Consider the following 23,533-nt stretch of genomic DNA (forward strand, 5'->3'; position numbering starts at 1 on the left):
TTCTATGATAAAGTACTTGTACAGAGTGAGTAAAAGGAGAGAGAGGGAGGAGAGGGGAGTTGGGGGTGGAGCAAAGCTTTGGTGGAGCAAAGCTCTCCGCATAGGACCTGGCAGGTTGTAAGCACTTACTAAATAATTGTGGAAGAAATGAGAGAATGGTACAGGAGAAGGCGTTTGGAGAATTCGACTATGGTGGGACAATATGTATCCCCGTAACATTCTATGAGAAATTCGAACTAGGACTGGGGTTCTTTTTTTTTTTTTTTTAACGTTTTTATTTATTTTTGAGACAGAGAGAGACCCAGCATGAACAGGGGAGGGCCAGAGAGAGAGGGAGACACAGAATCTGAAACAGGCTCCAGGCTCGGAGCCGTCAGCACAGAGCCCGACGCGGGGCTCGAACTCACGGACTGCGAGATCAGGACCTGAGCCGAAGTCAGACGCTCAACCGACTGAGCCACCCAGGCGCCCCCCCCTTTTTTTTTTTAATGTTTATTTATTTATTTTGAGAAAGACAGAGAGAGGGAGCAAGTGGGGGAGGGGCAGAGAGAGAGAGGGAGAGAGAGAATCCTAAGCCGGCTCCATGCTGTCAGTGCAGAGCCCTACCTGGGGCTAGATCCCAGGAACCGTGAGATCACGACTTGAGCCGAAATCAAGAGTCGGAGCCTTAACCCGCCAAGCTACCCAGAGACCCCTTTTTAAGGGGGGGATTGTTTTTTATTTTTTTTCAACGTTTTTTTTATTTTTGGGACAGAGAGAGACAGAGCATGAACGGGCGAGGGGCAGAGAGAGAGGGAGACACAGAATCGGAAACAGGCTCCAGGCTCTGAGCCATCAGCCCAGAGCCCGACGCGGGGCTCGAACTGACGGACCGCAAGATCGTGACCTGGCTGAAGTCGGACGCTTAACAGACTGCGCCACCCAGGCGCCCCGGGGGGATTGTTTTTTAATTAGTTATGTTAGTAAACTTCGCTCTTTGTTGAGTCTAGGCCACACTGGGCCTCGGGCATGTGGTGGGTTAGAATACGGGTGCAGGGGTCAGGGCATCCCAAGCATCTCTCAAGGAGAAGTAGCCTCAGGGAATCATCTGGAGTCAGAAGAAGGAAGGACACGCAGGAAGAGCAGAGGGAAGAGAGAGGCTTCAGGGTGAACCGTGTAGGTAGATCCAGCCTGGAATCTCAGCCAGCTGGGCCCAGGTGTCAGATGGGGATGCCCCACAACCGGACAGCAGATTGCAGCTGGGTCTGTACCCAAGTTGTCTCGGCTGCCCATTCGGCCTTGCAGGAGCGGGAAGCCCCCCCGCAAGCCTCTTGGACCTCATCGCTTCGGCTCTAGAATCCTTCGGCCTCACGTCTGGAGCCAGAGCGGCCAGCAGAGGGCGCGCGGGAGACAAACGGGCGGAGGACCGCAAGCCGCCGCTCTAGCCTGACCCGGGCCATAGAGTCGCGCCGCTTCCGGCCCCGCTGCTGGGAAGGAGCCGGAAGTCCGGCGGGTTCCGGGCGTCGCGATGGAGGAGGGCGAGTACGAGTCGGTGCTCTGTGTCAAGCCGGAGGTCCACGTCTACCGCATCCCGCCGCGAGCCACCAACCGTGGTTACAGGTGACCGCTCGCCGCCGGCCCGGGCTAACCCCGACTTAACCCCTTCCCCGCCGGCCGACACGCCCACTGGGAAGCCGAGGACGGCCCCGGCGGGTGTAGGGGAGAGGCGGGAGGTAATGCCGCGGCTTCTCCCAGCTCGAGGCCAGAGCAGCAAGAGGGACCCAGACTTTGGGCCGTCTCAGTCCCAAGCACGGGGCTCCCGGCGCGCGGAAGGCGTTAAAGCCGTGTCTAGCCTGTGGGCTGCCGGGTACCCTGAAAGCGGCTGGGAGTGGGGGTTTCACAAGACCTTTTCTTTCAGCGCCAACGGGCCTTGGAGGGAACCTTGAAAAGCCTGAAGGGGGAGGGGTCCTATCGCAGGCGGAAATCCCCAGGGGAAGGAAGGGAGCCGAGAACCGGCCAAAGTGACCCGTCCGAGCCGGAAGCGGAGGGCCAAAGCCCGGGGACCCCTCCCTGCCCAGCCCCCTTCCCACGAACCTCAGACCCTGTCACAGCCTGTGGCGGTTGGGAGGAGCCCATCCGCGCGTCTCCGGTGATAAACAGGTGCTTGTAGCGTCAGGAAGGGAACGCAGGACAGTGGGGGTTGGAAGGAGACTTCCTTTCAAGGCATCCTTTTTTTGTACTGTTCGCATTTTGTTACCATGTTGGGTGCGTTGCCTGTGAAAAGGGGCAGAAGAAAAGATGTACCTGTTACAGACCGCCTGATCTGTGGCCGTTTTGTGCCACTGGGTTGGGGGTGGGGTCGCTCTTGAAGGCCGTGTTTGTCTAAGTTGTTTGGAGATACGGGATTGGCCTGCACCGCGAGACCGGTGGCGCGTCCGCATCTCTGGCCTCTTGCTGCTCTCCAGTTGTGTTAAGGCCGACTCGTAGCTGACTTTCTAGAGAACAGATTCTTTTCTTGAACACCTATTACATCCGTGATGTAACTTAAAAAGAGTATGAAGGCAACAATAGGAACGATGACAGAAACATTCACTTTCTGTCGTCGGACTGGAGGTGGGACACCAAACCGGGGATGGTCATCGACTGCGATCCCCTTAAGTAGGATGGGCTTTGTCCCTCCTGGTCCCCCAGAGACTGAGTCTCCCAAGTGTCGGGGCTGGCTGGTGTGGCGTAGAGGAAACTGGCAGTCCCTGCATTTCATCCTCAGAGCTCTGCTGGGCTTGAATCTTTAAGGCCTGTGTTGCCCCATTAAGAGGAACCGAAACTGAGTCCGCTGACTTGTGAATTGAGAGTCTGCGTTTGTGTGGCCAGAAAACAACCTGTGTGCACGTTATGGTGTCGCTCAAAGGCCTGACTTCTTCTGCTCAGGGACTTCCAAGAAAAGCCTCTTGGAAACACCCAAGGTTCTTGGTATTTGGGGGTTTTACTAAACTGCTTCTTAGAAATAAAATGTGCAGTTACTGCCTTAAAGGTCCCCCAAGAAGGTCCATGAGGTCCTGTGGTTCTTTCTGCCTAGGACACCTTTGAGATTGTATCTCTTGAACACCCATCCCCTTTTCTCGCACGGATGGCCGCTCTCTTTTTCTCTTTCTCCTAATGATCACTCCCTCTTTGCCTTTCTTTGAAGATCGTCTCAGTGGTCCCAAATGGTCACTCTGGCCCGTGCAGCCTGGCAGCGTCTTAAACGGCAGACCCAGTAGCTACTTCCTTTACAGAAAGAAAACTGGAGGGACGCCTGGGTGGCTCAGTCGGTTAAGCGCCTGCCTTCAGCTCAGGTCATGATCTCACAGTTCAGTTCGAGTCCCGCATCCAGATCTCTGCTGTCTGCGCGGAACCCACTTCAGACCCCCTGTCCCCTTCTCTCTCTGCCCCTCCCCTACTGGCTTTCTCTCTCTCTCTCCCTCTCCCCCCCCCCCAAAATAAATAAACACTTAAAAAAAAAAAAAGAAAGAAAATTGCAAAGTCCTACTTCAGAGAAGTTCTCTGTAGTCTAGAATTGGGGTGGGCAAAGTGCGACTCACTGTTTCCGAATGTCTCACAAGCTGAGAATGGTTTTTACGTTTTTAAATAGTTGGAGAACATTTAAAGAAAAGAATATTTCTTAATTGAAAATTATATGAGGGGCGCCTGGGTGGCTCAGTCGGTGAAGCGTCCGACTTCAGCTCAGGTCCTGATCTCGCGGTTTGTGAGTTCGATCCCCGCGTCGGGCTCTGCGCTGACAGCTCGGAGCCTGGAGCCTGCGTCGGATTCTGTGTCTCCCTTGCTCTCTGCCCCTCCCCTGCACATGCTCTGTTTCTCTCTCTCTCAAAAATAAACATTAAAAAAAGTAAAAAAAAAATTATACGAGATTCAAATCTTTAGTGTCCATAAAGCTGCACTGAAATACAGTCGCAGTAGAAAACACTCAGTTAAAATACTTAAAGCGCCAACATGCTCACGTAGCATCTATGACTGCTTTCACGCTACCACGGCGGCGTGAGTAGTTGTGACAGAGATTGTATGGCCCTTTTCAACCTCTGGTCTAGAGCAAGCAGCCTGGGTGCCCTTTCCATTCCCGTCCCCAGCACTGGAGTGAGGGAGCAGGAGCCTCTAGCAGAGGCTCAATGGTTTTTGTCCCCTTAGGGCCGCGGAGTGGCAGCTGGACCAGCCATCATGGAGTGGCCGGCTGCGGATCACTGCAAAAGGGCAGGTGGCCTACATCAAGCTGGAGGACAGGACCTCAGGTAAAGGCAAGGGAGGCCCTCCTGGGGCCGAGATGCCGCACCTCCTACTCTGTCAAGGGAGAGGCAGCCTGGCCCAGGCCAGTCCACTCACGGGTCATGGGAACCGATCCTGGAAATCGAAGGACCGACTGTACCTTTAAACTGTCTCCATCCCCCCTGCCCCAGCCTTTAATTGCAGAAACCACTGTCTCCAGGTGTAAAAGGGAGTGCCTGTCAAGCACCTGGTTTTCCTTAAGAAAATACTAATTTGGGAGCCCAAGGAGAGGAGAACTGCAGGTTGGTCCCAAGGAGGAAGCCCCAGAGTTTGCCTTGAAGACGAGCTGGGGGAAGACACACAGCCCTTGGCGGCTGAGCTCTCTCCTGCTTACTCAGGAATTCTGTTTATCGACTAAATGGTAGCTCCCCAGACTGACCACGCCCATTAACCGAAAGAGCTGGAAAGTGTCCTGCTCAGCTCTTTTCTGGTGAAAGGACAAGCCAAGCTGGGCTGTGTCGGGGTCAGCTGGCAGATGTTACCTTAGGGGAAATCTGGAAGTCCTGTGCCCCCAGTGGCTCTGGGTGAGCTGTGGGGGGCATTGTGGCCTGAAATAGTCCCAGCCCCCAGGGCAGGGATCGGGCACAGCGCCTGCTCGGTCGGGTGCCAGAACATTCGGTCATTTATTTTTCTAACATATAGAGATTGTTCTTTGTGGGGCAGGACAGAGTGTAAAGAGTCATAGGCAAAATGGGCTGCCTCTTTCAGAACTGTGTCACTTGTGTCTGAGCTCTGAGACCTTGCGCGAGCCATGTGGCCTCTAGTGCCTCGGCCTCCTTTTTGAAATGGGGGTCACCTTAGCTTCTGTTTTCACAAGGCTGTTGGAAATGTGAAGTGAGCACATACTTAGCCAATTGCTTTGTGAACTGCAAGGTGATCCAAAGCGTCAGTTTGTTCTGGAACGTGGAGTTGACGGGTATTGGCTGCAGAGGAGGTTGAGAAGACAGCTGCCATGACTAGGCCAGAGAACTCTGGCTGTGCAGCGTGCTGGGGTGTCCCGGGTGGCCTCCCAAGGGATGGCAACACCTGTTTCCTGGGAGCCTTGGGAGCTGACTTCCGGGTGACCGCCGAGTGTAACAGTGACTGCGTAGAGCTGAGCCTCACCTGTAGGAGCCACCCCAGCATGCTCTTGGCTTGGGGTCGCGCCCACTGGGTCCTGGTTGTCTCATTCTGCAGTCATTTTGGGCCAGGGTTTCTCAGCCTCCGTGCTAGTGACATTTAGGCCACGTGAGTGTTGTGGGCTGTTAAGGCAAATTTAAGGTATTTAGCAACATCCCTGGCCTCTGTCTACTAGATGCCAATGGCACCGCCCGCCCCCCCCCCCCAAGTTGTGAACACCACAAATGACTGCACACATTGCCACGTCTCCCCTGGGGGAAAGGTGAGCAAAATCACCCCTGGTTGAGAATCGCTGCTCTCGGCTGAAGGCACCCAGCTGAGTTCCAGATGCCAGGGACCCAACTAGGGGGTCAGAGAAATTATCAAGAAGCTGCAGACTTCAGGGACACTGATTTCGGTTCACTTCAGCCTTGATGGACCAGCAGTCAGTTGTAAATCCTGGGTCGAGTACTGAACCTGTGAACGGAGGTCAGCCCCTGTGGAGATGACGCAGGTCCAGAATGTCCCCAAAGGTGTGTGCTGTGCTGGGGCCTGGAGAGCCAGAGGGACAGGGGACGCATTTCACCAGGGCTCCTTTTAAGACCAGTGGCCCTTTTGTCCTGGCTGCTTCAGATCCTTCCGTGAGTGCCCAAACCCTCTTTCCCTGGGTCCGCCAGCCTGTCTGCAGTCCTGTGCTCTACCTGGGGGCTTGCCTGCTCTCGGGCCCTCGAGTGCAGACAAGTAATGTTACAGGTGAGGCGGGTAGACTCTAGCTTGCTCCCGCGAGAATGGGCTTTAGGTTTTAAGAGAAGCCAGAAACCTGGATTATTTTACATGTAACCTGATTTTGAAAAGTTTGGCAGTTAAGTTAAAAATGTTAAAACTGGGCCGTGTCTGACCTCTAAGCCCCCTCTGACTTAAACCTTTCCTTACTTATGTTTCTTGTGTCTGCCGGTCCCGTTAGAATAGACTGGATTTGAACTCGAGAGTAAGGTTTGCCTACCTGCCTTTTAGGGAAGAGGGCCCAGTGGTGGGATAGAAATGTCAGGCTGGAAGGGGGCTCGAGGCTCACCCTCCCTTGTGTTTCCAGGGGAGCTCTTTGCTCAGGCCCCGGTGGATCAGTTTCCTGGCACGGCCGTGGAGAGCGTGACGGATTCCAGCAGGTACTTCGTTATCCGCATCGAAGACGGAAACGGTGCGTGCGGGGCTTGGTAGTTCCTCCCACTGAGAAAGGTTTCCTCTGCCTCTGGCAAGTGGGATTAATCCTGCGTTGTCCCCCAGGGCGCCGGGCGTTTATTGGAATTGGCTTCGGGGACCGCGGCGACGCCTTTGACTTCAATGTCGCGTTGCAGGACCATTTCAAGTGAGTGGTTGCAGGACACACGTGCTCACGCCTCCTCCCTTCTTTCCTGGACAGAATGGTGCCCCAGCTTAGGATACCCCGGTGGTTGTGTGGGATTCGTCTCCTGGCGGCGCCCCGGGGGAACTCGCTGCTCCTGTGGGGCAGGCTGCCTTCTCTGCTTTCGAGCCGTCTCCTTTTCCCAGGGTCAGCCGGCCCAGCCTCTGGGATGCCATTCCTCTTCCCATACCAGGCACCAGAGGTGCCAGAGTCCGTGCAAGGCTCACGTGGCCTTGCTGAGCCAGTTCCCCCAGGTACGATAAGTGGCGCGATCCTCGGCCACCTACCAGATGTCCTGGGAGTCCTTTCTAAAGCTAGAAGACGGGACAGGAAGGACTGTGCCCCTGCCACCTGCAGGCCCCCACCTCTGGCTGCTGGCACGTTGGAAAGAGTGCCGCCACTCACGTGGGCACCCCTGGCACTTCCCTGACGTGTCCCTGGGTGGCTGCTGGATGGGTATCAGATGGCGGGTGGGGGACCTTGGTGTTGCTCTCTGCCGCCTGGGCATCTGTCTTGTCTCACCACCTACCTTAAGAGTCGTTGGGCGCGGCGTGTGGATGCATAGTCTTAGTTCTCACGCCAAGTGCTGGGGAGGAAAGGGCCAGGTTCTCAGATTTCCTAAAGACAGGTGTCAGGACCACCTTGTACATAAATGAGCTCACCGAGTTTTCATAGCGGTCATTAAGACACACAGGATCGTCATCCCATTTTGCTGATGAGGTAACGGATGTGCGCGCGGCTGCTTATGTGACAAGAGTCAGAATTTGAATTCAGGTCCAAGTAGCAAGCCCACGTGTGCTCTTTCTAAGCACGGCACCTGGTCTCATTGTCACGCTTTTCTTCCTGTTCTGTCCCCAGGTGGGTGAAACAGCAGTGTGAATTTGCAAAACAAGCCCAGAACCCCGACCTGGGCCCCAAGTTGGACCTAGGCTTCAAAGAGGGCCAGACCATCAAGCTCAACATCGCGGTGAGTCCCACCCTCACTTGGCTTTGTTGGTAGGCACCCAAGCCCGGCCCAGAGCCCACCCCTCTTTTCCCATAATTCAGTTCCATCAGTTGAGCCGATACTTGTTGAGCAGCTGCCTTGTGCCAGGTACCGGGCCGTGGGTGGGCGACAGGGCTCAGCTGTCGTGGAGCTCAAAGTTCAATGGAGATGGACGAGACGAACAGCGATCACGACCTGGCAGGGGAGGGGATGTGCTCAGTGCCATGAGCTCCTAGAGGAGGGGCACGCAGCCTAGAGCTTGGGGAAGCCAGGAAGGCTTTTTGGAAGAAGCCAGAGCCTTCTGCTCTGGGCAGAAGGGCGCTGAGGTGGATGCCGGGAGTCATGGGCAGCTCCTGCCAGTGGCGGTGTCCTGACACCCCGTGTCTTCGTCCTAAGCTGCCCGGCATCTGGGGGTGTCCCCTTGCTAGCTCCTGTTGAGAATGGGAAGAGGTAGTGCTGGGCAGGGCGGCCAAGGCTTGGTCCTCACCCGGCTACAGGGAGGGGGGTTGGAGTGATTTGGGGGAACCAAGGACCAGATGGAAATGTTTTTTGAAGAAACTTTGTAACCCTAAAATAATGCTCTTCCTTTTTACTTACACTGTCTCTTTCTCCTCTTTTCTGCTTCATGATGGTGATGATTTGGGACCCTTGAAGTTGGCCAGCTGGCCCTTAAGAGAAAATACCGGTCATGTCCAGTGGACTGGTTGGGATGTGATTCCTCTCTTGCTGGGAGGGGACTAGCATTTAATGAGCATCAGCTGTGTGCCAGGTAGTGTTCTTAGGCACTTACATGACTCAAACGTTCTCCCATTTTACAGACGAGGAAGTTGAGGCTTAGCGAGATTAAGGAACTTGCCCAGGTCATAGAGCTGCAAATAACCAGCACAGCTGGACTCCCAGCGAGGGCTGTGAGGCTTCTGACTTCAGGGCTATGGTTTTAGCATTGGATTAAGCTGCTGCTCCCCTTATAAGGTGGGGACTGTGTCTTCATCCTTGTAACTAGCACTGGTTTCTGGCTCACGTTGGGACTCAGGTTTTGGGGAGTTTTTAAGGTCTTACTGAAGTATGATACGCGCACAGAAAAGCACACACGTTATAAATGTAGAAGGTGGTGAATTTTTGAAAACCAAACGTGCCCACCCAAACGAGCCCCAGATCAAGAAGCAGAGATTATCAGCACTCGGAAGCCCCTCCCCTGCTCCCGTCCACAGGCTAGAGTAGCTACTGTCCTGACGTTGGACGCCCTAGATTTTGTTTGTGCCTTTTATGAATGAATCCTCCGCTTTGTGCTCTTGTGTGTGTAACCCCTTGATCCAGCGTAGCGTTTGTGAGAGCCTCCGTTCGGTGCACGTAACTTGTCTGTTGTCACTGTGGTGGCGTATTTCGTGATGAGAATGTGCCCCGGTGTTACCGTTCAACCGACGATGCACACTGGAGCGCTTGCCAGTTTGGAGCTTTCACAAATGGTGCGGCTGTGAACGTCCAAGTGCATGTGAGAACGCATTCCTGGGAGGTCTGTTTCCAGGAGGGGAATTGCTGGGTCATCCGTTGGCGTGCTCGGCTTTATAGATTCTTTGAAGCTGTCTTTCCAAGGAGTTTTCCCAGTTTATGCTTCCACCAGCAGTGTGGGAATGTTCCGGTTGTTCCCTATCCTTGTTGGTACTTGACAGCCTACATTTTAGCCGTTCTGGTGGGCGTGTACTGGCACAGCACTAGTTTTCATTTGTGGTGTTGATTTGTATTTCTCTGATGATTAATGAAGCCAGTGCCGAGTCTTAAAATGAAATGTATTTGGGAATAGCTCCAGAATTGTGCCGCATTGAGTACTGTTCGTAACAGTGAGAGTGCTGGACAGCTCTTGACCGTCTTGTGGTTATACAGACATTTGGGGCTTGGGGGCCGCCGTGGCCCTCCCTGTGGGGTTTTCCAGTGGGAGTGGGACCCCAGCAGAGCTGACTGGCTTGCATTCCTCTCCTCTCTATAGAACATGAAGAAGAAGGAAGGAGCGGCTGGGACTCCCCGAGCCCGGCCCGCCAGCACAGGGGGCTTGAGCCTGCTTCCCCCGCCTCCAGGGGGGAAAACCTCCACCCTGATCCCCCCTCCTGGGGAGCAGCTGTCTGCGGGGGGGTCCCTCGGCCAGACAGCAGTTGCTCCCAGTTCAGGTCAGTGCTCCGGAGTGCCCTGTGGGTTCCTCTCCCCACCCCTGGTGGCTGGGGCCCCGTGGCGTGTTCCCTCCTGCACTCACACTGGCCCATCATCCGGTACCTGTATGTGACAAACTAGAAGGTGATCCTGCCCAGACTGGGTAAGGGCTTCCTCTGTTCTCTAATGCCCACCACTAACCCCCTCGGTGCCTCTGTCTGCCCCTGATGGGGCAGGGACTGAAACTTGTTCATGGCTGTGAAATCACCCACACGTGCGTTCTTGGCTCTCAGAGGCTGCTCAGTGTTTGTCGAGTGGGTGGGTGATGGAGACATGGTCTGCTCATGTCGACTACTCATATCTAGTAGGAGAGAGGAGTCATGGACGCAAAGACCAAATGTATGGGTCAACATACCACCAGCCAGCATGGTGTGGGGAGGCTTCACGCAAAAGGTGGAATTGAACTGGGCCTTGAAGGAAAGAGATTGGGGCAGGGGATGATGCTTGGCATCGCAGAGAGAGACAAGAGTGTGAATGGGGCTCAGGTTTTTGGTTTTTTTTTTAATTAATTAATTTTGAGAGAGAGTACACGTGAGAGAATAGGGAAGGGGCAGGGAGAGGGGGAGAGAGAATCCTAAGCGGGCTCCACATGTCAACACAGAGCCCAACACAGGGCTCCATCCCACGAACCGTGAGATCATGACCTGAGCTGAAATCAAGAGTCAGACACTCAAGGGACTGAACCACCCAGGTGCGCCAAGACTCAGAGTTTTAAACATCTGGTGTATTTAAGGTTATGGATGTAGCATAAGTCTGCCAAGGTGAGTGGTGGGTGGGAAATAAAATTGGGGATTTAGTTTGGAGCACGCTCCTTGTAAGGCCCTCGGGGTGCTGGGAAACTGGGAGGTAACTCCCCCAGCACGCTATGCTGGTGCTTGTTCTAAGGTGTAAGGAACGGCTTTTGGAGACCCTGGGATTCCAGAGGTTCGTGCCTATTACCAGCCGCTGATAATGCCGGGGAGCTAGCCCATTTCCTTGGCCTCCCCACCCTACCTGCCCAGCCTAGCTGGATGCTCCTGGCCTTCCCCAGGCTGGGTGATTGTCACCAGCCCACTTTCTCCATGCAGATCTCACCAGGTTCTGGCAGGGGGCAGGATCTAGGCAGGAGTCCTGCTTTCCTTCTCTCTTAGGGGTGTGGACGTTGGCTTCCCTGTCTGGAGGTCGGGCTTCCAACCTCAGCCCTGTGGGGGGTTCCCAGCCCAGGAGTGGGCAGGAGTAGCAGTCAGTGAGCCCCGGCCCCGACACCTGGAACTGTCCTTTTAGCACCGTATAGGACCACCTACCTTGGCATCACCAGGGACAGGGGCAGGAACGTCTATGTTCTTAGTGTTGTGTGCTCGCTGAGGTCTGAGAGCCAGTCTTAGGCCTTTCCTCAGTTGCTGGTGCGTTTTTAACAGCTGATACAGAATATGTACATGTGCCAGGCGGTGTTTCAGGTCCTGGGGATACTCCGAGTACAGCTGCTGCTCTCAAGGGCTGTGCTCTAATGTGCCAGACTGGCAATTAGCATGTCTCCAGATGAAATGGTGTCAGCACCCCACCCCCACCCCGGGGTGGCTTAGTTGGTTAAGTGTCTTGAGCTCAGCTCAGGTCTTGATCCCAGGGTCATGAGTTCAAGCCCTGACTTGGGCTCCGTGCTGGGTGTGGTGGAGCCCACTTAACAAAACCAAACAAAACACAGACCAGTTCTGTGAAGTCAGCACTGTTGTTGTCTCCGTTTGAGAGATAAGGGAACTGAGACCTGAGGAATGTGCATGAAGTCATACGGTTGGTCCCGGCCTATCTTCCCCCAGGGACTGTGATGGGGTTTGAAAGATAGTGCACTTTAAAGCACTGCTTAAGCACTTGGCGAGCTGTAAAACTAAACACTTGAAGGCCCTGGTTTTATCTGATCTCCCAGCCCAGAGCAGATGAGATGTAGCAAATTGGTGGGAAGGCAGAGGGTAGCAGGCTCAGGGCCTTTGGAAGGGGCGGTTAGCCCTGGGAGAGGTGCCAGAAACGCACAGAAACAGCCCCTGCGGCCCCATTGTGCCCCCTCCCTGGATGAAAAGGTACACACAGATAGCAGCTTCTGTGGCTTCTTCTAGAAGGCTCTCCCCAAACCCTAACCTGTTTGGGTCCCAGCACTTGCCACTTGTCCGGAGCATGACTTTTTCATTCGGTTGATCCAGACACTGGACTGAGGGCTTTACGTGAAGACGGGCTTGCAGCTTTGGTGGGCATTCTCCACTCAAGAAGCCAGGGCAGGAGATGGTAAATTTTAAACAGATGGCCAACGTCAGCCGTTGGAAACAAGGTCAGCTTCAGGTAGGGATGATAGGTGAGGTGCGATTCCTCCTCACTGGCACCCTCCCCTCCACCTCGTACGTGGCTTTCCACTCTTCTCCAGGAGCCCTCAAGGCCTCATGAGCTGATGGCGGAAATGTGGCAGCTCGCTGGGTCTGGTTGCCCCAGAGCAGGTCTCCGTGTGTCTTTCTCAGTCACCTGGAGGCACGAGGCTGATTTCTCAGGGTCACTGAGACCACCCAAAAGAGCGATCCCTGACGTGTGTCTCCTTTTCTTTCCTCCCTGCCCATCGGATGTGGGGACGTCAGTAGGAGGTGCCACCATGTCCTGGCCACAACCCAAGCCTGCCACCGCCGCCACCGCCGACATCTGGGGAGACTTTACCAAATCCACAGGGTGAGGAGGGTCACGTTTTTGTGGTGGGACTGGGGCCGGGGCTGCTTCTCGAGAAACCTGGGATCGGCCCAGGTGCTTTTGTTGTGGTGTTCAGAGCAGCAGCTCTCGCTCGGAGATTCTCAGGCTGGCCGGAGGGCAGAGCCCCAAGTGCCTCCTTTGGGTGGCACACTTCTCTCCGTGAAGGCTTTTCGCTGCCTTCTACTGCTGGGCGACCTGGGGCTACCCTTTGCGACTCTCTCCGGTCTCGTCCTCACTAGGAGCTCCCCCTTCCTCCTCCGCTCCCGTCCTCATGGGACCTCCGAGGCAAGGTCTCTTGCCTTCTTCGCCTCGATAAAATTTCAAGCCTTGCCTTGGAGTCGAGGTGAAGAGATGCTCCAAACTTAAATGTATTCTGCGGACGTTATATGGGTTGCGGGACAGGACTCGGCACGTGCTTTCTGTAAAGGACCAGATGGCAAGGAGCATAGACTCTGCAGACCTTATGGCCTCAGTTGTGCTTCTGTAGCTAATGTGCGTGGCTGTGCAGCAGTGACCTTTTATTTACAGAAACAGGCAGAGGGCTAGATTTGGTCCCTGGGCTGTAGTTTGCTGACCCCTGCTCTAGAACATTCGGGGACCAGCTTCCTGGAGCTCTTTCTGCCCAGAGAGAAGCCACATTTTATCGGTTTTATATTTTCAAACATCTGAACTCTCCCACCCCTCCCTTTTTTTCCTTTTACAGGTCGACTTCCAGCCAGACTCAACCAGGCACAGGCTGGGTCCAGTTCTGATCTGAGCACACCCCTCTTCTTCCTCGTACAACTTCTGGAAAGGAGCCGCCTCACCTGGGCCAAAGGAAGGAGGACGGAGCTCTCCGCGGCCAGCCTCTGTCTGGAGCATGACCCTCTCCTCCTCGTCTTGACGTTCTAACAGACTGGCATGTTCGCAGTGAATTGGCACATGTCACACTTCCCTGGGACTCAGGTGTGCCACCAGAACTCAGGGGGAGAAGAACTCCGGCATCCCCTTCTCTGTTCTCTTGACACGAGAGACTCCGAGACTGCTGCTTCCATCACAGTGACCCGTATTAAACACAAGCCCCCAAAGCAAAAGAAGGGGTTGAGTGTGCTGCCTGGACTCAGCTCGGCCCTTCTCAGTGGTTACAAGTGTCACATGACCAGCGTCCAGAAGGAGGGCTTTGTGCACTCCCATTGGCTGGAGCCACTTCATTCCAGGTGCCTTCAGAGGGGGGATTCCTTCCTGATTACTGGCAGGTTTATAGGCTGCAGCTTGAACAGATAATCAGGAGGGGAATCAGGAGTATTAACCAGCTTTTAAAACCTTTTTTAAGATTTGCTTTGCTAACGTGCTGATCTGCACTAACGCGCCCTTGCAAAAGGGACTCCTCCTGCAAAAGGCCCTGGCAGGGGCCTCTGAAAGCATTCCATGGCGTCGGCCGCAGGAACCGCGCTGAGCTTCAGAAAACGGTGTTCGTCCTGGCCAAGTGGCCTGGTTGCCGGGTCCTCCGGGCCCGGTAGGCAATGCGGGGCTGAGGCAGGCTTCGCTCGAAGCCAGGCGGAAGAGTGTTTGAGCAGGAACGTTGGAGCTGTTCTCACGGAGGTGGGGGTTCGGCCTTCCTGTCCGCCGCCAGGTGGTTTCTGAAGTGCCTTGTCTGCAGACAACCTCTTAACTTTCTTTTCTCCTTCAGAGACTGTACATGACAGATAGAAGGGAGTTCTGCGTGAACTGGAAGTCTAGGGTTGCCTGTAGTACTGGTCTGTAAGAAATGATTTTATCTGAGCACACCTCTAAATTTGCTTTTATCGACATACTTTACCTCTTAATCGAAAGATCTGTTTTTTGGAGGGTCAAGACGATGAGATGAAAAAGGTGTTGGCCTTTTTGTGGGACCAGATTCCCTAAGATAAAGAAATAAATATTTTTGCGTCTGTCAACGTATGTCAAAGATGAACAGGTTTTCGGCAGCACGGCCACCAAACCATCCGGGATGCCACAGCTAGACTCAGCCACCTCTCACCACTGGTCACGTGTCCAGATCAAAGTCTGATGTCAAGGTGTCAGATTAGCCACAATGAGAGAATTCCATCCTCTTGCCCTAAGGAAACCAGTAACTCCTCTCCCGTGCGCCTAGAAAGGCACAGTCTTTTTGCCATTCTGGGATGTTTGGGCTCCTTGCCTTGTAAGGTGGTGACCTCACCGTGGAAGCATCTCCCGAGATGGTAAGGGTGTACAGGCACGCAGAGGCCAAAAAGAAAAGGCCACGGCACTTCCCATGCCTGAGGGTTTGGTAGGAAAGCTGCAGATTTTGTTGTTGTTGATGGAAAGAAACAGCTGCTCTGGCTAATAAACCAGGTAAGGGGGGGGACATAGAAAATTAGAATTGAGGGTCCTGTGCCCTTTGAGTAAGAGTAAGGAACTCGCATCAAAGGAATCTCAGAACTTTGGGTCTCTCTTACGTCCCATCTGTTTTCTTCCGAAGCATCTGGTGGCTGGAAGGGAGGAAGCTTACACTTGAAAGAACCCTTGAGTTGGAAGTACCTCCCCTTGGAGGTGGGCGCTTGGGTTCTGGAGGTGGACCTTGGCTTTGGAGCTAGTCTCTCTCCTGGTTAGGTGTGTGACCACGGGCTCCTTCCTTACCCCAGGTGTCACTCAGAAGAGACATAGAAGCATTAGGAGGCGCCCATCTCATAGTTTGGCCTTAATGACCTTTGCCGAGAATCAGATAACTTGCCCAGAACCATTACTCATAACAGGGGTGGCAAGGCCGCTGGCGAAGCAGCCATCAAGGATCTAACCTGAAAAACACCTTGACGGATCTGTGGCGGGTAGGGGTGGGGCGAGAAACAGTTTGGTGTTCTCCCATCACCTACTGGAATCCTGGCTGGAGAAAACCTGCTATGGGGCCAGGGTCCCCGGGAAAACCCCCAGTACCAAACCAGGCATCTCTTCAATTAGACGCCTGACCAGGGCTTCCAAATTGGTTGGGGGTGGGGAACGTCAGGCCTGGGCTCTACTCTGCGGAGCTGGGGGATCCGAATGCCCGGACCCACAAAGGTGGCCCCCGTGATTACCCCCACCAGGCGTGCACACCTCGCGCAATCCCCTCCTTTGAGGTAAGCCAGACCCGTTTTTTCCAAGCAATACAATAAAGCAAAGGTGACGAGATGTTGCTTCCGTGCTTAAGTCACAGAACATGACAACATCTGACTTGGCTGAGATCCCTTCTCACTGGCTTTAGAGAAACAAGTAGCCACGTGTGTGCTGCCCTCATCAGAGGGTCGAAGAGGCAAGGAACTGAGGGCAGCCCCTGGCTGGCAGCTAACAGGAGACCAGACCTCCTGGTCTGACAAGTCTGCAAGAAACAAGAGCTCTTGCCCAAACTACGTGAGCTAGGAATCTGGTCCTTCCCCAGTTGGTCATTTAGATGAGCCCCAGCCCCGGCCAAACCTTGACTGCAGAGGACCCGGTGAAGCTGGGCTCAGACTCTGGACCCAGAGCAACTGAGCCAATAGATGTTTTAAGCTGTTAAATTTGTGGTAATCCTATCAATGCAGCAATAGAGAACTAATATAAGAAGTGAGCAAAGTGGGTTTGAGGTGGGAGTCTCGGGGGCGCCTGGGTGGCTCCGACTTCGGCTCAGGTCATGATCTCACGGGTCCTGAGTTCAAGCCCTGCATCAGGCTCTGTGCTGACAGCTCAGAGCCTGGAGTCTGCTTCAGATACTGTGTCTCCCTCTCTCTCTGCCCCTCCCCTGCTTGTGCTCGCGCGCGCTCTCTCTCTCTCTCTCTCTCTCTCTCTCAAAAATAAACATTAAAATAAATAACACACCTTAAAAAGATACCCAGTGGATCCAATTAATCAGAATGCCTGTCCTCTACGCCTCCTGGTTAATGTGGTTTTGCTGACGGTGGTCAGAGTCCAACCCAGCCTAGCACCGGGATTTGGCAGGCATTTGGCCCTAGCAACCCTGGGGTGGTAATTCCAGTCAGTCACTTGTTTTTCAGTTACCTGAGTTGCAGATTTAGAGCCCTCTGCAGTGAGCAGGTGAGGCCCTGGCACAATTCCCTTCTGGTGGCTGGTCTTGGGGTCACTGGGCTGAGCACCATCTAGGTATAGGGCCGGGAGAGTGGGCAGCAGCTCTGGGGATTCAAATGACCACGGGCCAGGCTGAACTGAGCAGAGTCTCTGGTTCAGCACAGAAGGGGACCCGGCCTCTTCACAGAGAGGGGAGTCAGAGGCCTCCTGCGGAGGCCGGGGTAAGTATGTGATTGCCCGCAGCAGGCTCCTATGGGCTCTGGGGGTAAGAGGGTCAGGAGAGAGTCGCTGTGTTTGCTGTCCCTCCCAAAGTCTCACATGAGGTAGCGTGGTATAGGGGAAAGAAGATGAGATTGAAAGGCACTGAACTCCCTGGTGCGTATCCTTGGGCAAGTGACTGTACCTCTCTGAGTGTCCCGTTTCTTTATCTGTAAAATAGAAACAACCCTAGGACCTGCTTTGCAGCCTAGATCCTGTTTCACAGACTGTTCAGAGGGGACTGAGGATGAAGTGGGAGAATCTAAGAGGAAGCAGGCAGCACAGTGTGGTATGCAGCCAGTGTAGGCTGCCTCCGGGGTGCAGGTACTGGTAACCAAGGGAGGCCTGGTGGAGGCAAGGGGCAGGTCGGCTGGAGGGAGGGGCAGCGATGGGGGCCTGAACCCAGACCCTGGTGCTTGAGGAGCACTCTGGACGGAGGGCTCTGCAGGGATGGGATCAGGAGTGGACTGGGGAGTCCATGAGCCTGTCAGGGCCTGGTAGGAACCCAGCAAGTCTGGGGAGTCCAGACAGGGTGACAGAGATCTGTACCATCCTGGGGCACCTGGGGCCAGCTGTGCTTACTGGCGGAGGTCAGCCACCCCTTGGGAAATTGTGCCCTTCTCCCAATTTTGCAGCTCCTCCTCCCCTTCCCCAGACTCTAGGGATTGACCCAAACCTTTCTTGACCAATAGCTCTCAGCCTTGGCCCAGGTTATGGCCTCCCCCCCCCCCCCCCCCCAGTTTTCATTTATTTTGGAGATGGGGGAGAGGCAGAGAGCGAGAATCCCAAGCAGGCTCCACACTGTCAGCATAGAGCCTGTCATGGGGTTCGAACGCATGAACCATGAGATCGTGACCTGAGCCTTAATCAAGAATCAGATGCTTAACTGACTGAAACGCCCAGGCGCCCCAGGCTGCAGCCTTGCCTGTGCCACCCCAGGTTGGCAGGGCCTGAAGGCCACGTTCGCAGCCTCAAGTGTGGGTTCTCAGATGTAAAACCCAGGCTCTTCTTCGACAAAGATGAAACTCCCATTCACCCCTTCCTACCCATCTATACCCAGCCATAGGCCTTCTTTTCTTTCTGGGTATTTCCTATTTTCCAAATATAAAATTAAACATGCTTTTTCAGACAAAGCACACCCCCCTCGCAGCCCTAGAGATTCAGACCTGCTTCCTCCTTTGAAAATGGATGATTTGATTCAGTGCTTTGGAGAACAGAGGGAGATTGAGGCCCAGTGGGTGGACAGAATCTAACTTCTTGTTACAATAGAAATGACCTATCACTGTTTACTTTCCAAAGCATGATTTCCTGAGCACCTGGCTGGCTCAGTCCATGGAGAGAGCATGCGACTGTTGATCCTGGGTTTGACTGCTTGGCCCCACGTTGGGTATAGACATTACTTTTTTAAAAGGGGGGTGGGGAGCGCCTGGGTGGCTCAGTCCTTGGAGCATCTGACTTCGGCTCAGGCCAGGATCTCATGGTTTGTGTGTGTGACCCTGCCTCGTGCTCTGTGCTGACAGTGAGGAGCCTGGGACCTGCTTCGGATTCTGTCTCCCTCTCTGCCCCTCCCCTGCTCACACTCTGTCTCTCTCTCTCTCTCTCAAAAATAAACACACACACAAAAAAATTTTTTTTAATGTTTTAAAGAAAAAGGGCATCTATCTCTCTCTCTATTATCTATAAAAAACATAGTTTCCTCTATGGGCTGATCCCTATCCCATTTGGGGAAGGCATATGATTTTGTGAGAAGTGGGCGGCAGATGGGTTTCCACCATTTCACAGATGGACAAACTGAGGCCAGAATGCCTCAGGCACGATTAGCAAGACAATCAGAAAATGTTCTCCTGCCTGTGGAGTCAGCGAAGCCTCAGTACAATTACCGGGGGCTCCAAGGTGCCGGCGGGCAGGGCAGGGAATGCCCCCTCAGTCTGGTGGGGCGATGGGCGGAGGCCAGAGCTTAGGAGTTTTAGACCTTTAAGTCGTGGCCAGTGAACACAAGCGAGACCGCGGCGGGCTCCGCAGCTGGGAGTGGGCTCCGATTCCGCTCTGCCACCTTGCAGCTTCGCGACCTTGACTTGCTTCGTCTACAGCTTCCCGTTACGCAAAAGGAGCCAATAATCCCCGCTGGCCGGGTCGTCAGGAACAGTCGATGCGACTGTGTTGGAAAAGCCCTCAAGCCAGCACCCGCCCCCGGCAAGCGCTCAACAGACCGAGCGCGCGGCACCCTTCGTGCCGCCGCCGCGCCCGGGCCCAGGGACGCGCCTTCCTCCGCGGCCCCGGCGGGAACGCGGGCGGGGCGGGCGCTGACGCCGTTCCCGCCCCCGGAACCGCCCCCGGGCCTGCCCTGGCCCCGCCCCGCCCGGCCCGTTCGGCGGCGGCGGTGGCGGTGGCGGCGCGCGAAGGTAGGAGGCCGCGGGCGCGCGCTGCGGCGGGCGGAGGCCGCGAGGCTGAGGTGGCGGCGCGCGCGGGCGGGAAGGCGGGCGCGCGCCAGGGGGCGGGCCGGAGCCGGCGTCCCCGGGCCCTGGGGAAACCCCGCGCCCTCGCCGCGTTCCCGCACCCCCCGGCAGTGCACGCGCCCTGTCTGTCCCCGGCTCCAAGCCCTGCCGGGACCCTGGGGGCCAGGGGCCGGGCGCGGCGGCGGCGGCGGCGGCGGCCTGCGGGGCTCGGCGTTCTGAAGCCCCGAGGGGCGCCCCCGTCCCGGGTCCCGTCGTTCCGCCAGGCCGGGCCGCCGCGGGAGGCCCTTCCCGACCGTCGCCACTAACAGCAGCTCCCGGGCTGCGGCTTCCTGTGGGCCCAGCAGCGTCCCTGCCCTCCTCGCGCGGGAGGGCGTTTCACCCTCGCTGCGATCGGCAAAACGCAAAGTAGCCCCATTTTACCGATAAGGACACCGAGGCCCGGAGCGGTCAATAGGGTTGCCCACGAAGGCACAGCCTGTGCAGGGATTTGGGCCCTCCTCGGGTTTCTCAACATGGGGCCTGGGGTTGGCGTTCTGAACGGGTTCGCTCCGGATTTTAATGCAAACCCGAGAGGCCAGCTCCCCCTGGGGCTGGGACGTGTCTGGGAGCTTGGGACACCGTGGGGGAGGGCCCATGAGGGTACCTTTCTGTTTTCATCCGAGATTTGCTATTTTCCTTAGCTGAGCTCACAGCAGGTGCTTAATAAATAAACAAGTCCGGTGTTAGCAGCAGACCCGAGGCTGTATAGCCAGGCCGGCGGGCTCCTTAGTCAGAAGCAGGGTTCAGGAAAGACCTCAGGAGTCGGAACCCCTGGATCTTGAGGGTTTGCCTGACTTCGCTCAGGGAGAGGACTCCCCCAGGCTTTCTCTCAAGCCCTTGGACACTAGGCACCCTTCCCACTCAGTCCCATGTTGCGGACACTGTCGGGTTTTTACCCTGAGCTCCAGGGACACAGCAGGTGCTGGGTATGTGTTCCCTGGGGTCCGCCTGGAATTCCAGTCTGTGGGTGACATCATATGGCCAGGACTTGCCCTATGTGACCCCCCCACCAAAGTTCAAGGGAACTGTTTCTTTTTCAAAATTTTTTTTCATTTAGTTTCCTGTATTATTGTTTCTTTGCGTGCATGCATGCATGCATGCATGCATTCATTCAACAGCTGTTCGTGGAGCTCAGGGCCTTAGGCACTGCGCAGGTAGCAGTGAACAAGGCCGGCTGGATCCCTGTCCTTGGAGGAGGTAGACCACAAACATGTTAGAGAAAATGGTGAATGACTACCGGCAGGGACCACTTTAGCTTCGTGTCAGGATTAGCCCTTTCAGAAGGTGATATTTTTGAGGCAAGATCTGGCTGACAAGCAGTAGTCAGTCATGTAAAAGACGGATTGCAGGCAGGAAAAATGGCAGGTGCAACGGTCCTGAGGTGGGAGCATGCCTGATACGTATGGCTGAGACTCAAGAAAGCCAGCGTGGCTGGAGTGGAATGAGCAGGGGCAGGAGAGAAGGGGATGATGAGGGGGGAGAAGTGGACCAGGGCCCACATCGGGTAAGCCTCGTATGCTGTGGCAGGACCTTGAATTTTGTTATTTAATTTTGAGTGTGATAGGAAGCCGTGTGTGTGTGTGTTGGGGGAGGGGTGGGATTGAACAGAAGAGGGATGTGGTCTCTACCGTGTGAGAATAGGCTGGAATTGGGGTGCTGGGTGGCTCGATCGGCTGAGCATCCGACTCTTGATTTGGGCTCAGGTCATGATCTCTCGGTTTGTGAGTTCCAGCCCTGCATTGGGCTCTATGCTGATGGTTGGGAGCCTGCTTGAGATTCTCTTTCTCTTCCTCTCTCTCTCCCCTGCTCTCTTGTGCTCGCTCTCGCGCTCTCAAAAATAAATAAATAAACTTAAAGAAAAAGAATAGACTGGAATGGAGGGACGAGAGGAGAGGCAGGGGGACCCAGTGCAGGCAAAAAGGTGGCAGTGGCTTATGTGACACACGTCAGAGACCTAGGCTGGTGGCTGGCAATAGTACGTGCTACGTAATGGTAGCCATTGCTATTATTGTTCAAAACTTTGGAACCAGGCCTGCCTGGGTCTCACACGTGGCTTCAGCTGTTCCTACTGGTCAACTTTGAGCAAGTTATTTAACTTCGCTGAGCCTTAGTCTTGTCATGGCATGCTGCCGTGTACCAGGCAACAAGGTTCTAGACTGGGTCCTGGGACGAGCCAATAATATCAGTGGTGGTAATGATAACGCTAATAAGACCCAACACTATCCACTATTTAACAGCGTGTGTCATCATTAGGGTGATACTAGCTGACGTGACAGCAAAACTCTGAAATCTCAGAGGCTTAACAGAAGTTTGTTTCTCATTCATGAAAAGTCCTGTTGGGTGTTTGGCTTTCCCCGTGGTGTTTGGCTTTCTCCGTGGTGACCCACAGACCCAGACCCTTCCAGCACGTGGCTCTGGCATCCCCTAGGGCCTCAGCACGATTGCCTTCCCGTTGGTGGACAAGGAAGGAGACAAGCATTGCCTCATGAGAGATACTTCATGGGCCAGGTCTGCGTTCTTTTTATCTTAATTCTCCTGGCCGGAATGTGATCACATGGCCGTAGCTGACTGCAAGGGAGTCCCATTTCCTGAGAAGAATCGGAAATACTTTTTGCTCAACACACGGAAGCGTCTGCCACACCGTATCCAAGCGCACAGCTAAGCGTGGATCGCCTCACTGAAGCCTCATGATAGAAGCAGGTGCCCTTATCACCCCATTTTACAGATAAGGAAACTGAGGCTCAGAGAGGCAAAGTCACTGCTCAGCTCGCATAGCTGGCAGGGAGGCATAGCCCAGACTGGAGTTGGATGCCGAAGCTATAACATCCAGACTTTTCCTATGAGGAATTCATTGTTTTGAGAATTGGAGAGTGACACGTACACACAGGATTTAGATGTGATTTCTTGGGATCTAGAGAACCCAGTCTGACTCTAGGGGGAGAACTCTGGGCAGAGGCAACCTCCAGTGCCCAGGGTTCTGGCATCCTGCTGCCTTCTCCTTATCCCTTAGGGCACTGGCTAGGGGGAAGGCACAGAATAATTCCGTTCAGTTCATCAAGCACATCTGGGGCCCCCTCTCTGCCAAGCCGGGCAAGCAGGGACAGAGATCCTGGCCTAGGGGTGTCTGTGGCCTGCCCCCTGCTCTGGTTCTGGGTGTGCAGCCTCTGGAGGGGATTTCTGGAGGGTGTCTGGAGGTGGGAAAACGGGAGTCCCAGAGTTTGGTAGCGACAGCTCTCTGCCCCTGGCCAAGTTCACTTTTGCCTAAATTTGGCCTTGGTTGCCACAGCAACTCGGTGGCACTTATCTTTTGGCCTGGCGTGCCCTGTTTCCTGGTTTTCCATTTGCAGAACAGATCTCCTAGTTGAGGGCGAGGGGTCCAGCCTGACTGATGTGCATTTCTGCAGTACCTGCTGCATTCCTGGGTCTGACCTAGACACAGGGGCAGAGTCTTCCAGGGAAAATGCCTGGCCTTTGGGCACTTCTTGGGAGGCTGCCTGGGCCAAGTGGCATGAGCTTTGGGCTTCCCACTTCCCTGTGGCGGGTCACTTTGAACAGGTAAGAGCCCTAAGTTCTCTAAGCCTTGGTTTTCTCATCGGGAAATGGGTTGAGTTGAGGATTTAATGAGATAATGCGACTATGACTCCTGTGGGACATGGCGTGTAGAGCGGAGGGCACCCTGAGGCCGAGGGGCCCATAGGTAGCAGGAGTGATGCTCATGCAAACAGGACCCATCACTGCCATCTCCTTGCTGGCTACGTGCCCGATGTGGTTCTAATCTCCTTCTACTTTTCAACCCACCCGATCCTCAGTGACTCTGTGTGGTAGGTCTTTCAGTCCCGTTTTAGAGATGAGGAAACTGAGGTCCAGAGAGGTACCTTGTCCAAGGTCATACTGCCAACGAGGGGCAGAGCTGGGACTCCCATGTGACCCCAGATCTGCCGCTCAGTCCGGAGTTTCGGGCCTAACTGCAGCAGGCAGCTTCCTTGCCACAGGGCAGGAACCGTGGGAGGTGGTGGGTGGACCTCTGGCCGTGGGGCACAGGGACTGTACATTTGGGATTTTCTTTTTTTTTTTTTTCAACGT

General features: G+C 54.9%; 1 protein-coding gene across 4 annotated transcripts; it reads left to right on the top strand.

Moving 5' to 3' along the window:
• Positions 1-1,419: 1,419 nt before the first annotated feature.
• Positions 1,420-14,596, top strand: NECAP2 (NECAP endocytosis associated 2). 4 transcript variants are annotated; one of them, XM_043573861.1, is made up of 8 exons: positions 1,453-1,599; positions 4,162-4,262; positions 6,485-6,589; positions 6,676-6,757; positions 7,652-7,760; positions 9,763-9,940; positions 12,575-12,662; positions 13,384-14,596. In XM_043573861.1, exons 1-8 carry the CDS (start codon positions 1,508-1,510, stop codon positions 13,430-13,432), a joined length of 804 nt encoding a protein of 267 aa, XP_043429796.1. In that variant the 5' UTR covers positions 1,453-1,507; the 3' UTR covers positions 13,433-14,596. The 4 variants fall into 4 exon arrangements, with proteins under 4 accessions (XP_043429799.1, XP_043429800.1, XP_043429796.1 ...); XM_043573863.1 differs by having other exon boundaries at positions 12,578-12,662; XM_043573864.1 differs by lacking the exon at positions 4,162-4,262 and having other exon boundaries at positions 1,420-1,599; positions 6,485-6,757.
• The last annotated feature ends 8,937 nt before the right edge of the window (positions 14,597-23,533 follow it).

Source organism: Prionailurus bengalensis, chromosome C1, assembly GCF_016509475.1.
Source record: "Prionailurus bengalensis isolate Pbe53 chromosome C1, Fcat_Pben_1.1_paternal_pri, whole genome shotgun sequence".
NCBI classification, from domain to species: domain Eukaryota; kingdom Metazoa; phylum Chordata; class Mammalia; order Carnivora; family Felidae; genus Prionailurus; species Prionailurus bengalensis.

Bases quoted from the DNA above. Each gene is read 5' to 3' on its own strand.
- NECAP2 (XM_043573861.1), top strand. From the start codon at position 1,508: ATGGAGGAGGGCGAGTACGAGTCGGTGCTCTGTGTCAAGCCGGAGGTC. The intron at 6,590-6,675 runs GTGCGTGCGGGG...GTTGTCCCCCAG, and splicing joins CCGCATCGAAGACGGAAACG to GGCGCCGGGCGTTTATTGGA. The intron at 7,761-9,762 runs GTGAGTCCCACC...TCCTCTCTATAG, and splicing joins CCATCAAGCTCAACATCGCG to AACATGAAGAAGAAGGAAGG.